This window comes from Heterocephalus glaber, unplaced genomic scaffold (genome assembly GCF_053883595.1).
Source record: "Heterocephalus glaber isolate CG9 unplaced genomic scaffold, H.glaber_assembly_v1.0 deba00001004, whole genome shotgun sequence".
Taxonomy (NCBI): Eukaryota; Metazoa; Chordata; class Mammalia; order Rodentia; family Bathyergidae; genus Heterocephalus; species Heterocephalus glaber.
Window position 1 is genome coordinate 2,073,661 of NW_028258179.1, and position 16,856 is coordinate 2,090,516.

Consider the following 16,856-nt stretch of genomic DNA (forward strand, 5'->3'; position numbering starts at 1 on the left):
GCGCTGGGGAGGCCCAAAGGCCAGTGGTGGAAGCTAGAAAGTCAGCACTGTGTGAGTGTGTGTGTGAGTGTGTTAGTGTGAAGGATCTGTGTCAGAAGGCTGTGGGATCTGCACTGGAGCCAGGAAGTGATGCTCAAGGTGAAGACTAGAGCTCTCTGAAGAGAAGAGCAAACGGCAGCCATCCCTGGAGACAGCAAGGACCGGGAGCTCCTCCTCCAGCTCCTCCTCCTGTGAGAACAGCCCAGTTCCTATCGGCAAAACCTGCCTAGGCAAGCTTCTCCAGGAAAACCAAGAGCATGAAGTCTTCCCCTCCCGTTCTCCTTTTACATCATTGGCAACAATCTTCAGGTAGATCTTCCATGCCCAGGACCACGTGGACTCAGTTCAGCTGGGCATTCCCACCCAAGCTGACCATTAATTCGTCCTCCACAACATGTATCTTTTTTATAATTTCATGAATGACTTTCTATCTGGTTCAGTAAATGTAGTTCACCCACTAGACCAAAACAGTAAACAGCTTAAAAGCTAAGAGGAACAGAGCATTGGATTTTTCCTGGTTTGAATGTCTTCATAAGTGATGTGACATAAAAACCTAAACCTGAAGGATGAAAGACGGAGGGGGAGAGGACACCGGGGTGAGGGGACATCAGCACCGGGGGTTCCAGGTGGGGATGCAGCAGGCAGCACAGCAGGCAGCCTCTCCGTGAGCATTTCCTGCGGACAAACAGAAGCGGGTGAGGTCAGAGCATCTGTGCAGCCTTAACTGCCCTGCTGGACTGAGTTGCCTTCACAGGGTTTGGAGCAAAGGTGCGGAGTAACGCATGCGCCGTTGAGAAGGCTTGCGCTGGCAGAGAAGGGGTCAGGCGGGGAGGTGGGAGAGAAGGGATTTGTCAGGAGGCAGCCCAAACATCCACTCATGAGCCAGGGAAAGCTCTGGTCGAGGGACAGAGGGGAGGGAGGACTTTCCCAGACATTTGGTGCCCTTGGAGTAGGAATTTGACAACCAATTAAAAACCTGATGCCCCGGTCTCTAATGTCATTACTTCTTTTTAAAATGTAATGCTTTCCCAAACACACTGTGCTGGGACAATCAACCTTAACTGGGACATTGAGTTATTACATATGACAAATTACAGACAATTTGGCTTTGATCTACACATCTTGTACGTTCTATAGAATGACAACTTTTTATAATACAGTACCTTATACCAACTTGCAGAAGTGAAAATTGTATTAAAGTTGTAAATGGTACTGTTTTACACTGCTGGTATAATTCTTGTTTTTATTGCATTGGAATTCTCTATAATATAATGTCGTATTTTTAAGTCTTTTTTAATAGATGTAATATATTGTGGGTGTCTATCTGAGAACAAAATTTTCCAGGAGTTGAGAGGTGAGGAATGTGTTCTGGTCCTTCTTTTGGATTCTATCAAGAGCTCTGATGAAAATCCCCCTTGGCCAATTATGTAAGTAGTTATCCCAGTCTGATGATTTATTTATGAGGTGTGATCAACAGATGTGGTAAATATTTCATTAAACATTTTGTTACAGTAAAAGATACATTGCCTTTAATTCTCCTCAAAATACTCCTCACTTCAAACACGTTCTTACCACTTTCCCATTTTCTTACCATTTCCTGAAGCAGTTCTGGAAGTCCTGTTTTGTGAGTGTATTTACTTGTGTTGTCCTGGCTGCCTGGATGTCCTGACTTGATTCAAAATGTTTACTTTTATTGTCATTTTGACTTTGAGGAAGAGCTAGAAGTCCTATGGTCCCAGATCCTGTAAATGAGGTGGATGAGGACACGCTGTAATGTTTTTACAAGCCTGCCTTTCTGTTGGATGGCAGCGTCATTAACCATATTTGTGATCATACCTCATAAAGACACTCATGAAAGAGGACTTCCAGCACTGCTTCAGAAAGTGGCAAGAATGTCAGGATAAGGGTGTTAGAAGTGAGGAGGAGTTTTTTGAGGGAGTTAATGACAATGACAATGTATCTTTTACTGTGATAATTTTAAAATGTTTAAATATTCAATCATTCAATGTATATTTTTAATCATATCTCAAATGTGCTAAAGCAGTGAGTTCCATTGCTCTTCTTGGACTTTTGTTTTCAGCTCAGTAAGTTTAAGACAGCCACCAATAAAAGGAGTGTGTGTGTGTGTGTGTGTGTGTGTGTGTGTGTGTAGAGAGAGAGAATTTTAGTGTTTATCTACTTCATATGTGAGGTGAGGAATAAGTTTTGATTCAATAAAGTAATTCTAAAAGACACTGACATTAGTAATATCTTTTTTTTGGTGCTGGGGATCAAACTCAGGACCTTGCACTTGTAAGTCAGGCAGTGGAACCCCTGAGCTAAATCCCCAGCCCTTAGTAATATCTTTTGTAAGATGGTGTCATCTGCAATTAGGAAACACTTTGTGATAGAACGGAAATCGGTCAAGAAACAACAGTGACTTGAGACTGCTGTTTGAGGGGAAGGAAAAATGGAAAATCGGACTGAGGTGACTTCCAGGGCTTTGAGCACATCTTAAACAGAAGTTGAAAGAGGGCAGCCACAGATGGAAAATGCTGGATCCCAAAGGCGCATGGCAGTTGAGAGACTCTGGGTGGCCAGCCGACCTGAGTGTTGGGAGGCTTTGGGTTGGTGAATGTTTGCCAATGTTGACAGAAGGGACTTTGCTTTCCCTTTGTTTGAGAGGCCATAGAACTACTACATGGGTGGCTTGGGAACCAAGAGATAAAAGCAAGACCTCAGTGTTGGTGCAGCTGTCCCAGGTGTGTGCAATTTGCTTTGAGATGTGGAGTTTGGATCGTGAGTTCCCTTACACTTTTGAACAATGAAATCACACCATAAATGATAACCCAGCTGGTGAACTTTTGATGACTTGGTATAAAAGATACTCATGGGCTTAGGTTGAAAGAAGCGGTTTTAGTGCCAAGGCAAAGATTAACCAGGCTAATCTATTTCTGTCCTCAATGGGTACAGCAGCCCTGCTTGGGTCAGCCGGCAAAGCTTCTCATTAGAAAGGCTTTACCGGTCTCCTCTCTGTATCCTCTTTTAAAACTTTTTAACACAGGGTCTCACTATGTAGTTAATGCTGCCTTCAATCTCACAGCAATCCTCCTGCCTGAGCCTCGCAAATGCTGGAACTACAGGCATTACCACACCCAGCTTCTATATCCTCTTATAGCTGAACTATTGCTATTATTTTCTCAAAGAGTTATGAATTATCTGATTTCTCACAGCCTTATTAGCCATATGGTTAATTGAATTTATATCTTTTCATTTTTCTTCTTTAAAGTCAATGTTAACTTTTTTATATAACTATTAACAGCAATTTTCTGTGTTCATACAGCTAAAACTAAATATTATTCACATTGTTAGTAATTTCCAAACTAAATCTTTTGTAAACATTCATTACATTAACTTAAAAATATATTTATACATTTAATGCAAGAACTGTAAAATTAAACATAAATTGCTGTCATTCAGAAATTAGCCCCTTTTTTGTTATCCACTGAAACAAATGTAGGATTGCTTATAGTTTTAAAACAGAAATAAATTTATAAGCAGATGGAGATACATGCATTAATAGCTCTTGTCTTAATTTAGTGTAGCCTATAACCTTGATTTTAAATATCCATATTTTTAAAAATTGCAGTGACAAAATCGCCACTGGCTCCTTTGATAAGACTTGTAAACTATGGAGTGCAGAAACAGGGAAATGTTACCATACCTTTAGGGGACATACAGCAGAAATAGTAAGTATATTTCACATCTTAACATTTATTTTATTTTGCTGCTTTTTAAGGACCTAATTGTGAATGCAGAAGTTGTACTTTTATAATTTTCAAATTCTAACCTACTATGCTAGTGTTAGTCTGCATGAATTTTATATGGCAGTGCTGATATAAAAATGACCTACATTTTAATAATTTACAGATACTGTGAACAAACTATCATATATTGACTAAGTAGACATGTGATGTAATAAATATGAGTATAATATTCAACCTTGCTTTTTCTTTTTCTTCCACTTCCCCTTACAGAGCCTATTCAATGAGGAATAATGAAGTTATAAATAGCTTTTAAAACAACTTTATTATTTCACATGGAATTTTTAGGCTTACTATTTTCAGGATATCATTAGAACTCAAATTTGTGTAAATAGTCTGATACTCTGAATAGCTTTCGCTGTTGGGAAGCCCTTGCCCACAGCCAATTTTGCATATCTTCTAATCATTAGCTAATTGGCACCCTATGGAACAAGTGATGACTACTGAACAAGTTCCTGATTTTAGGAGCAAATTTTGCTTATATTCATCCTTATCGCTCATGGTGTATTTATTCATCTGAGAAGAACACATGCTATGCTTAAGGTATTTTGTAGACATAGGACGCTGTGGTAAAAAACTGTAACTGACCCTTTAGTGGCACTTGCTGTTCACCAGGTACCGTCCTAAGACCTTGACATGTATCATCGTAGTTGTGCTTCATAACCCTAAGAGCTGGGCACGTCCCCATTTTGGAGCACAGTTGAGAATGGTGAGGCATAGAGAATAACTTGCCCAAGGTCAAGGAAGATGCAGCCCCTGTCTTCAGCGAGTGGCTATGTCTCCACACTTCCTTTGCAATTTCTATCCTATAAATATTTATGAAATACTAATTAAGTGTGAAGTGCTGGTTTAAAAGCTTGGGTTACCTACAAAATTAGACACCAAGCTTGAACTCCAAAGATTCTACTGTGTAATGGAAGGAATGGAAGCATCAATGAATTGGTTCTAAGGAGTTGTATGTGGGCTAGAAATGGGCATTGAGTGGGGGAGCTATCAAGTCCCCTTGGCAAGAGCAGGTGTTCTACACAGACTTACAAGGGATGCGTGGGTGGGATGGGCCTTCCAGGCAGAGGGAGTAGCACTGGCCAGTGCCAGAGGAAGGAAGTGGGCAACTATGGTGCACACCCGAGAGCTCAGGTGGCTCTGTGGGCTCAGAGAAAAACATCCTGTCTTCCCCTGTGGTGGATGCACAGAACATGCTAGTACAGCTGTGCACACACTAGGGGAGCTGGCTGCTACACTGTGTTAAGCCACTGGCCCGAGGCAATGGACAAGGATCCCCAGTGCTGCCCAGCTACCTGTGTTAAGGGTGTCAATCCTTGGTAGACTTGTAACATGATAAAAGCAAGCTCACAAGGTGGGATTAATCTGAGTGGAAAAGGTAGGCATAGGCCATACTGTAGATTTATGGAGGGCCCTCTGCCATGCTAAGAAACTTGGGCATTACCTTGTAGGTAATGCTACACTATTGAGGCTTTTTCCACTGGAAGAAAGTCTACTCACATTGGCTCTTTGGGAAGACTAGTTTTGTGACAGTGTGAGGGAGAAATGGGAGGCGGGTGAGATCAGAGGTACAGGCCAGTTGGGAATTTGTTGTCCAAATGATAAATGAGGATAGTTTTTCAGAAGGCAGATGAGGAGGATAGGTAAGGTGTTAAGGATGTGGGGGGAGAAGCTGGATACCAAGTAGATCTGAGGCATGAGGGAAAAGGGGACTCTAAGATGATTCCCTGATTGTGAGCTTAGATGGCTGGCAGTGCCATTCACCAGTGAAGCAGGTTTGTGTTGTGTGTCTCTGGAGTCTTACATTGCTAAGAGCTGTCTGTGTATATCCAAGCACACATCCATTGGCAAGTTGGCTCTTTGGGGCTGGAACTGAACATTGGGTCTGGGGAGGAGGAGACTTGGATGTGAGTCCCTTGTGTCTGGGTAGCAGAAGAGGGCACTGAGCAACCAAAGTTGTCCAAAGGAAAGGCAGCATGTGGAGAGAAGACTGGCAGATTCCTGGGAAGATGAAGAGAAATCTTTAGTTGCTACAACCCATCCTTCCTGATGACAACAACAAACAAGAGGAGGAGAAAGCAAAGAGCTGTCAAAGCTGTAAAAATCATGGAGACCAAAAAAGTCAACACCGCGGACATTAGGGAGGTTTAGTAGATGGTTGGCCATACCTCTTAGATTTAGCCAGAGTGTTATTAAGCAAGGTGTGGTAAAGTAAGTAGGGACTGGCATTGAAGACTCACCTGAGGGCACAAGGTGTGCAGGAGCAACACCAGTGACCTATGCAGCTTTCTTAAGCTCCATTGGTTGACAAAGCAGGGAGGATAGATGGTTGAAATAAGTCCTGGGTGTGTGAAAAGTGCATTTGACAGACAGGAACTAAGGGTGTTGAGGATGCTGGCAGGAATGATACTTTTGAGGTGCCAACTGAAGAGGGATGACAGGGCAGGGGAAATGTTAGGGTCTCAGTGAAATGGAAGATTTCCAGCAGTTGGGGAGGGGAATAGCATGTCAGAGGGAAAGCATAAAGTTTCAGAAAAAGTGACCAGAGGTGGGAGAGTTGGAGATGAATGTTGTAGAGAAGGTGATGTCAAGATCCATGTTCTTGTACAGAGAATTAACTCGAATTTGCTAAGGCCTTTGAAAAATTTCCACATAAAATGAACAGTTTGAAACTCTCTAAACACTCTTCCGTTTCATGTGATTTAGGTCTGTTTGTCATTTAACCCTCAAAGCACACTGGTGGCTACCGGAAGTATGGACACCACGGCCAAGCTGTGGGACATTCAGAGCGGAGAGGAAGTGTTCACTCTCACGGTACGTCCACAGTGTCAGCAAGCCGATCGCCTGCCTTCACTTTTCTCTGTATCTCTGTTGCACAATGAACCATAAGTTGGGAGATGCTTTTCACTACTGGTTTTCCAACTGCGGTAGAAGGTTATAATGGGTTTGCTGACTATTCCCAAAGACTGGAGTGGAGGTGCTGGGGATGCCAGAGGAAGTTTTATTCTGTTGAACTGCATGTTGTGAAGCAAGCCAGCTCTAGCTCCGACCCCATCATCATCGTTTGAAGGCCCAGTAGGTGAGCCATGCAGAAGATTCCTTCCGGGGATGACTGTTCTCCCTCTCCCTCTCTCGTGACAATCTTAAGACATGCCTGTGTGATGGGGTCAGAATGACATGGGGCAAGGGAGCAGAGGTCAAGTGCCAAGGGTCATGGCCCAAAGGGTGACCTCTCTTGTGTTTGCTCTTCTCTGTCCCCACTGCCTGTCTGGCACCCTGCAGTCATCAGCCACTCCCACTTCATCCCACTCCAGCCAAGCAGCCATGACGGAATAGGCTGACTCTGAGCTATAATCAGTGGGAAGAGCTGGGTGAGAAAAGTCAGTTTTCTTGTTCTTTGAAAATTACAACTGAATTAAAAAAAAAAGGCAAGATTTCTTTCCTAAGAAAGTTAAAATATAGAATGAACAAGTGATAACCCCCGTAATTTAAAAATAATATTAAGAGGTCTTTAGTCTGATCACCTCGCATTATGAACATAGGTCTGCGCCTCCTGATCACAGTAGCCATGATTTCACAGGGCGCTGCTCGCTTACTGCCTCTTCTTCCTGGTCAGCACGGAGGGAAGCCCCTGGGAATGCCTAGCGTTTCCACCACGTTTCCATTTTTCCTTCTACGGAGTGTGTGAAGGCCACTGAGCAAACCGCGTGCTGCTCTGCACACTTGTGTGCCACTGGAGAGGGGAGCACGTTCGTCTGCGTGACTGAAATTGTAACGTGCGGCTACATTTCATTTTTGTCATTAGGAGTCAACCAGGAGATCAGTCAGCAAATGATCGGTTCTAATTCTTTGTATTATTTGAAAATATAACTGTGTTAATTTCCTAGAGTAATTAGGGAAAGGAGCAGTATCTGCCAGCTGCACGCTCTTATCCGAGTCCCGGGGTCCGCTCAGGGTGGGGCCTCCGAAGTGGGCTTCTCGGGAACACTGCAGTGTAGTAGGGAAGACGGGCCAAGGACCACCCGTCTTTTTCCCCCTTCCCAGCAAACCACCTTAAGAATTTCCTCTCTCAAAGTTATTAAACTTATTTTGCACACTGTTTTCCTTTGCCCATCAGCCCATAATGACACATTCATTTTAAAAGAAAGTTTACATAAAACTTTGAAAGGATGAGAAAACTGGGATTTTGGATCCAGATGGTCCAACTGATTCTACAACATAGAATCATCCGACTTGCTCGTGGTCTCTTGGGCTGGGCTGGGTGGAGGGGGGCAGGTCCCAGGAAGTTGCTGGATGTGTGCTGGTGACAAGTCCTATTATTTCCAGAACAACATGAAAGAAGCCCTCTTTCCTAAAGTATGTCTCCTTTTTTAAACAAAGTTTTATTAAGTTAAAATGAATTTGCTTTACGTGTAAGGCAATGATTCTTAGTCCTCTTACAGAATTGTGTAACTATTGCCACAATCTAGTGTTAGCCTATGATACTGTACATGAGTAGACATTGTTTCATCTGTAGTATACATGACAGTATCTCTTCTTTCCTTAGGGACATTTGGCAGAAATCATTTCCCTGTCATTTGACACCTCCGGAAACAGAATCATTACAGGGTCTTTTGATCACACAGTCATAGTGTGGGACACTGCCACTGCAAGGTATTTCTTAATTCTTAGGAATTTAAAAATTTGCAGCCGGGGCTGAAGAAGACGCTATGTTATTTGTTATTTTAACCTCGACAGTATTAAATATTCTTTTGATTTCATAGGAAAAGGATACATTGATAGCATAAAGTAATTTATTCTTCAATCATATGTTTGATTTACAAAATAATTGTCCCCAGAATTTTGGGCCGATAATACAAAACAGTAATAGAAAGGGAGAATATTAGCAATAGCCTGATTATATAGCTATGATTTAACCAGTGCACTATGTAATCAAATTTCAATGACTTGTTATAATGGTAGGTATGATTAAATATAAATGAATAACATGAATACATAAATCTTGTACTTAATTTCCCAAATTTAATTTAATCCAAGAACTTCAATTTCCTTCCTAATGATCTTTGGTCCTAGTTGCTAAGAAGTTAGCTAAATTAGCATATTTGTGTTGGAAAACTCCACTCTTGCCTGCATTTCGACAAGAGGTTCATTATCAGGAGTACCAACTGGGATGAGCTCAATCAGAAATGAAAAGGAAAAGCCTTCCAACCTCCGTGTGTTGTTTCTGAACAACCAGGGTCTGCTGATCGGGTGTAAGAGCGCTTCTGGAATTTGTTACCCTTTCCACTCTGAAATGTTTTCTTAAATAATGAATTTTTCACAAAATTATTTTAATTGTGATATTGATGGAGTACAATGTGATGATTCAATACATATTTAGGGTGTAATGAGCAAGGTAGGGTAGTTAGTATTTCCATCTTCCTACACCTTTCATTTCAAAACTTCTGATTAACATGTAATAATTGTCCATGTCCTGGAGTACAGGGTAACATTTCAATGCAAATATGCAATATATCCTGTCAAAACCAAAAACTTAATGAAAGTGGAGGACTTTATGTTGAGTGAAATAACTTAGACACTGTAAATGTTATCTTTGATTCTTTAAACTTGAAGTACAGTTTTGTTGAAATTAGTAGCTTCCTTTTGAGCTCTAGTTGAATTTCTGTTTCATTCTCAAAGATATTTTGTAAAAATCGAAATTTACGATACTTCACAGAGATGGGCTTGAGCCCTTATTTTGTGCATACCCTGGAGAGAGCTCTTGGGACACTTCCGTGCATTTCTCTCTCGTAGGAAGGTGCACACCCTGATCGGTCACTGTGCTGAGATAAGCAGCGCTGTGTTCAACTGGGATTGCTCTCTAATACTGACTGGCTCCATGGACAAGACCTGCATGGTGAGCTCAAGAAGCATATGTGCTTTCCATCGGGTCCATATTCTTTGCATTATCTCAGGTTTGTACTGTAACATAAACAAATTGCAAAGGTGATATGAAATTGAGCTATTTATTTTTATATAATAACTAGTAATATTTGATCTCAAGTTTCACATTTTCCAAGCCTGAAGGAATTATGAGGTGGTAAAACAATTTTGATTGCTTTAAAAGTCTTACTATCTTATTTGAAAGGGCACCTTATGTTTGTTTAATGTCAAGATGTTCATTTATTAAATTTTGATTTAGCGTGGCCATCAAGGAGCCTCAGTTAAGTGTCTCCCTGCCTGTAAGTTTGTGCACATTACAAAATGGTTGCTAAGAACATATGCTCTGTAATTATCATTTGACTGTCTATGAATTGTACAATAATATTATAATGTACTTTTCATTTTCTGGCCTTCTAATTTGGAACATTATCATCTAATGTGCACCTGATAAAAAGAGCACCCTTCTTAAATCACTAAAGCATATACTTGGGGTTTGTTTTCTTTTCCTAATGCTGTGGTAGACTGATGCCACTAATGTAGCAGACTAATGTCTGACCTTGATCTTCTGTGACCTAAGTGGGCCTTGCCAGATGATTGGATGTGGTCTCTGGTCATTAATCAAGGCAAAACTAATGAACAAGTGAGAATTACACACACAGTTTTGGCGTAGTTATTTAAGCAGCTATTAGCATGTTGTAAGACCACTGGCCATCTTTGCACTTTAAGCAGATCAGTTTCTTTCTTTAACTGCAGTTGTGGGATGCTACAAATGGAAAATGTGTGGCAACCTTAACAGGCCACGATGATGAAATACTAGACAGCTGCTTTGATTATGCTGGAAAGCTTTTCGCAACTGCTTCAGCTGATGGTAGGTAATCTACTAATATATTTAATTTATAGAGGAATTAGTACTCTGCTTGTGTCTGTCCTACGGATCATAGCCCTGAGTGCAAGATATGGTGGAAATTATATGTACTTTTTCTCCATGATGACCATACATGTCATTACGGTGTATCTATGTTATACTCTTGATAACCACGTATGATGTTATACATTGTGTTACATCCTTACCTTATAAACATACCTATCCATATGCAGGTCTTTGTTTCCCCCATAATAATCTGCAGCAACATTTTGTGCATTATGTCTGCCACATCTTTGTGATAACATGATGATATGCTATGAATTGTCTTTTTGGCTACCATTCATAATTCTATACTATGTTTGGTCATCTTACTGATAACCATAAATGTGATGCTGTATTAAGTATGCCTGAATTCCAGGAAGAGCATGTGTGATACTAACACTGTATCTCTCATTTTCCTATTGGTCATGTGTGACATTATATTGTGTGTCATTACCCAGTGACCACGTATTATTGTACAGAGGATCTACATCATCTCTTTGCAAGTTATGCTATTATGCTATGCTGTGTTTCCATCTCTTTTGAAGCTATGATTGGTGCTAGGCTGTATCTGCATCATATCCTTGCTAACAACTTATGACTACAATGTCTGTGTTCTTTCTTTGATTACAATGCATCATACTATACTGTACTATACCATATACTATACTATACTATAGTATATATCTGTAATCTCCTGATGGCCCAGTAAGATACTACATTACATACACATCATTTCCCTGATGACCAGGTAGACACAACTCTGTATACATTATCTTGTTGATTACTATGTGTGATAATACACTTCACTTGTATCATATTCTTAAAAAACATGTACGATGTTTTACTGTATCCAGCTCATTTCACTGAAAGCCACACATGCAGTGTGTATCATCTCACTGACATCCACCTTTACTGACCTACCCTGCGTACGTCATGTCTCCTGTATCGGAGTACGCTGCTGTGGGAGACTGGCACAGATATAGATAGCTCGATCATTTGCAATCCCTTTGCCCCTCATCTCCCCCTGATCTCCTCCCTGTCTCTAAGTCTGCCTTTTTGTTTCCTACCACCTCTCCTTTGTTTTACTCTTATATATGTTTTAGGTTTCTTATACAATGGAAAGATACAATGTTTAATTTTCCATGCCTGACTTATTTCACTTCATTTTACGGTTTCACATTCCATTCATTTTCCTGCAAATGATATGATTTCTTTCTTCTTCTTTATGGCTGAATAATATTCCACAGTGGGGGAGAACCTAACGTGACATGGTAAGATACTCTGATATTTAGATTAATCTAAAAAGTATATGTATGAAAGAGAGGAAAAGTTAGAAAGGGTAAAGAAAAGAGAAAAAAGATATAAGGGCCAAGAGCTGAGAGACAGAAGGAGGGATGTGGGAGAAAATAGTGAAGGCAGGGAAAGGCAGGAAAGAGGGTAAATGGGAAGAGATGAGGAGGTTGTGGCCAATTGCAGAACTGACGGTCAGGAAGAAACAGCTACTGATGTGGTCACATGGGACTGAACCACGTAGAACATGATATAAACAACAAGAGGAAACTCGCATGTGTAGCTGTAGCCATGAGTCATGCATCCAAAGCCCCCACAGTCAAAAAAATCAAATAAGAAGAAAGGAGGACAATGAACCTTCTCTGTTTGGTTAGGCTGAACTGTTGAACAGGCTCGCCCGTTCTGTCTGAAGGGCACTGTGGTCAAGAGCCTCCGGGGTCCTCCGCCTGCCAGCAGGTTGAGGTGCCCCTTCTTTGTTGGCCGTCAACCTCGGGCTCTCTGGTCCACTTCCTGCCCCAGCTCTGCTGTTTGTTTTACCGGCTCCACCTCTCAGGCCCCATAACTCTCTGCTTACAGCTATGCCCCTGTCCCACTGAGCCTTTCTCTGCATCAGGCGGGAGGCAGGAGAGGATCCCTGTGTACCATTGGGTGGCTTTTCTCCACCTGCTGCTCTCCCAGGTCACTGCTGTACTTCTGCTTGTCAAGTTCCTATCTGACCTTCGAAGCCAGTGGTTTTGAGCCTCTGCAGGTGCAGATCTGAAGTGCTTTCTCCACTTGCAGTGATCGTGTGTCCCTGTTCTTCACCTTTCCTTGAGATCTCTTTCCAGCCCTTGCATTCGGTGGAGTTTGGGTGGTGAATTCAGTTGGCAGGAGAGACCCCTCACTGGCAGGGCTCTGCGTCTTTCTTCATCCTTGAATGGCACAAGTCACCACTGCTGCAAGCCCCTGTCTTTCTCATCTTTCTCACAGATCCCACAGTGCTACTTCTGGATCCCTAGCCAGGACCATGCCCTTTGCCACTGGGGCTTGGCAGCTCTATCCCAGCCAGTGCCTTCTGAGTGACTCCAGCTTACCTTCCCACAGGGCCCTGTTCTGTGGAGGCAAATATCTCCTTCTCTGGGCCTTGTTCTGAACAGGAGAAGAGCTGGGCCTGGTGGGCACTGGGCAGTGCCGATGAGACTGGGTGCCTCTAGGCAGCTACACTGGGCTTCGACCCTCAACGGGACTTGAATGTTTTCCAAGATGGCGCATTAACCAGACCTGGGCTGTGGGAAATGCTGGGGTCCAGAAGCAGCCCTGCTTCTTATTCTGAACACCTCTGTTACTGGATTTCATCTCTTGGCCTTCTTCTTCAAGGTGCCTTCCCTTGGCTGGGTTTTGTCTCCATCCCATGTGCTTGCTACCTTGGTGAGCATCTCATATGTACTGTGAGTCCAGCTGCCTCTGGCTCACCACGATGGAATCTGCTGTGGACCTGCTAACTCTATATCATCTTCTGGCCACCATTGTCACGTGACACAATGATCGTGGGTCATGCTTTACCATGTCTGTGTTATATCCTTGATGACCTTTTAAAACACTACACTTTGTGTTGCCTTCCTACACCTTACACAATGCTATATGATGTTCCTATTATTTAATGATTCCATGTATGAATCTGTATTGTATCTTTTTAATTTTTTAAAAATCTGCGCAAGATGCCATGTTGTATGTACATCAAGTTCTTGAGAATGATATGTGGTTCTATAATATATATTATCTCCATAGTAAACATCTATAGGTTTTACTGTTTGACTCAAGGCCTTGAAAGCACTTTATGAAGCTATATAATGTTTCATCTTATTACTCTCATATATCACAATACAATATAATGTCTCTCTTTACCACATATATTGCTGTATTGTCATGTCCTTGATAACTATGTAAAATGCTACCCAGTGTCTATTTCCTCTTCCTGATAACTACACATAATGTGTACTAATATTTGGATTATGACCATAACAACCCTGTATGATACTGTACTATATTTCATCTGACTGTGCACAATTCTTTGTTACACTGTGGCTGTGTTGTCACCTTGAAAGTTACATATGATGATACATTATTTATTTCTGCATTATTTTGTCGACAGCTATTTTTCATGTTCCACAATGTCAGCCAGACATTTTTAATGAGCCTGTGTGCTTTTTAAGTATCTTTGCTAGCTCTTGACAACCATGGAAGATGCAACATTATGTCTTTGTTATCTCACTGAGATCATGTAGGATATTATATCTGCGGCACCACCCTAAAAACAGGATGCTACTCTATGCCTAATAATTTCCTTGGCAACTGTGTATGATTGTATACTTTTGTATACTGTATCTACATTTTCTTAAGAGCAACAAAGTTTCAGTGTAGTTCCATACATTTTTAAATAATTGTGCATAATGTTATACCCTGAGTAATATTACTGATGACAGTACATAATGCTGAGGTGTCTATGACATTAATTTGATAGCCATACCTAAAATTACACTATATCTGCAAATCTGCTTAACAAGCACATGTGATACTATTCTATGACTGTGCTATCTCTTTGGTAACCATATATGATATTTAAACTAAGGTTCTTCTCTTTAATAAAAACATATTATGAATGTCCGTGTTCATGTCATCCTCTTGAAAACCAAATGTGATGCTGTGCTATAGCTAGGTCATTCTTTGATGACCTCACGGAGCGTTACTCTGTTTTGTATCCTTCCTAGTTAACCATGTGTTATATGTGCATATCTATGATGAGCATGTATGATGCTGGGCTATATCCGTGTCATCTCTTGATCACAACATATGTTGCTACACTACGCGTCATCTCTCTGTAGTGCACATACAACTCTACAGCATTATTTTATTATCTGCCTGATGGCGATGTATGACATCACACTGTGTCTTTTTCATATCCCTGACAACCACACATCATGGTATACGATGTCTATATTATATGATGCCCTTGTACAACGCACACGATGTCTACCTCTACTTCTAGATACTGCATCCAATCCTACACTACACTGGAATCATCTCATGGATGATCATCTCATTGGTGCTCTACTATTTTTGTCTCATCCTGACTCTAAACTGTGTTTGCGTCATCTTGTCAGAATTGTGTGCATTATACCTTGGTCATCTTTCTGATATTCATAGATGACATGACACTATATCTGCATCATCTCTCTGATAGGTGATTTGACCATAATCTATGTTTATTTCATCTCCCTCATGACTACCCAAGACACCAAGCTATTTCTGTTTCTTCTCCCACGTAATCATATATGATACTACCTGATGTCTGCAACATTTCTCCAGTGACCACATTCACACTCTATCTTTGTCACCATCTGTGAAAGCGTAGCATGCTGCACTATGACTGTGCCATTGTTCTGACAATCATGCATGAGTCTACACTACATCTAAGCTGTCCCTCTGTCAAGGGTGTATGATGCTACATATATCTGTCTGGTTCCTCTAAAGACCATAATTGACCCTACATTATGTGTGCATAAGTTTCCAAGCCATTTAAGAAATCTGGCCAAGTGAAATGCTTTATCCTCGCATGTCTTTTTCTTAGATTTCTCTGATTTTCCCTTTGCGATTAACATGCTTTTAAGGAGCCACATATCTTGTGTGTTATCATGAGTTGCAGAATTTTACCAGTGATTTATTTTAGTTATCCAGCCATTATTTTACTATTGTCTCCCTTTTCAAAATTATGTCTGCCTGCTTGCTCTCTTACTAGGATTTCTCAGTGGTGGTCTTTAGATACAAATCCTGTTTATATTATAAATGTTAACCCTCTGAGTTGGGGGAATTTTGTTTTTTAAAGTAGCAATTTACTTTTTCATCTTTTCATAGATTTTGGCTTTTAAAAACCAGCCTTTACCTGTAATTGATCCACACGTTTCATTTTAAATACCATTCACGTTGACAGAGCGGATTTATGTAACACTATGAACTGAAATAGGTGCTTTGTGCCCGGGGTTGTATGAGCAACGTGGTGAATACGAGTGAAGAAAGGAGATGAATCAATGTCCCCGTGGAGCTATGGTGTGGAAAGGACGACAGAACACAGGCAGTGCCACATGTGTATTTCATGCAGGATGCCGGAGTCCACAGAATGGGGAAAGGTGGTCACCCATATGGGGGAGGAGCACAGTTGGAAGTTAGGATGCTGAGAGGTGGAGGAGGATAATATGCAAGTTCCGTTCTTTTTTTAATTTTCTATTTTTCTTTGCTGGGTTTTCAGTAGTGGAAACTGAACCAGGGCCTTTGCACTGAGCTACAACCCAGGCCCTTTTATTTTTTATTTTGAGAAAGGGTTTTGCTAAGTTGTTAAATTGCCAAGGCTGGGATCAAGCTTTCGATCCTCCTGCCTCAGCCTTCCAAGTGCTAGGATTATGGGTGTTTGTCACCATGGCCAGCTCCCTTCATCTTGGTTTTTCTGGCTCTGTCATCAAGTATTTTTCCAAGCAGCGACTCTAATCTTTCTTTGTTCAATAAAATGTTACTAAAAAATTCTCTTTTTTTTAAAAAAAATTTTGAAGTGTTTTATAAGTCTCTTCATTCTGCACGTCCTAAGGAATCCTGATGTTTGAATCATCTTTGGCCAACCCTTTTACTTATCTTTGCTCTTAATTTCCTTTAAAGTTATATCCTTGTTTTTCTTCCGTATTGAAATTAACCTCAAGTCTCATTTTCTTTGGTGTTCCTATTTCATATTTATCTTCAAAATTTCAAGCCATATGATTTATGTTTTCTGAAGTTTAGAAATATGCTTTTGTAAAATTTAAAGTAAAGGTCTGTGCAGCATTTACTAGCAGATTCTTAAAACATTTTGGCCTCTTTCCTTTAAGGAT

At 41.0% G+C, this 16,856-nt stretch overlaps 1 protein-coding gene across 2 annotated transcripts in view; it reads left to right on the forward strand.

The window, feature by feature from the left end:
- The window catches only part of Daw1 (dynein assembly factor with WD repeats 1), a 51,353-nt gene that overhangs the window by 22,879 nt on the left and 11,618 nt on the right, over nt 1–16,856 (forward strand). For both annotated transcript variants that reach the window (XM_021247075.2, XM_004868004.4), the window contains 5 exons: nt 3,668–3,767; nt 6,552–6,659; nt 8,392–8,498; nt 9,639–9,741; nt 10,521–10,635. In XM_021247075.2, coding sequence (XP_021102734.2) covers nt 3,668–3,767; nt 6,552–6,659; nt 8,392–8,498; nt 9,639–9,741; nt 10,521–10,635 — 533 coding nt within the window. The remainder of the gene's footprint in view (nt 1–3,667; nt 3,768–6,551; nt 6,660–8,391; nt 8,499–9,638; nt 9,742–10,520; nt 10,636–16,856) is intronic.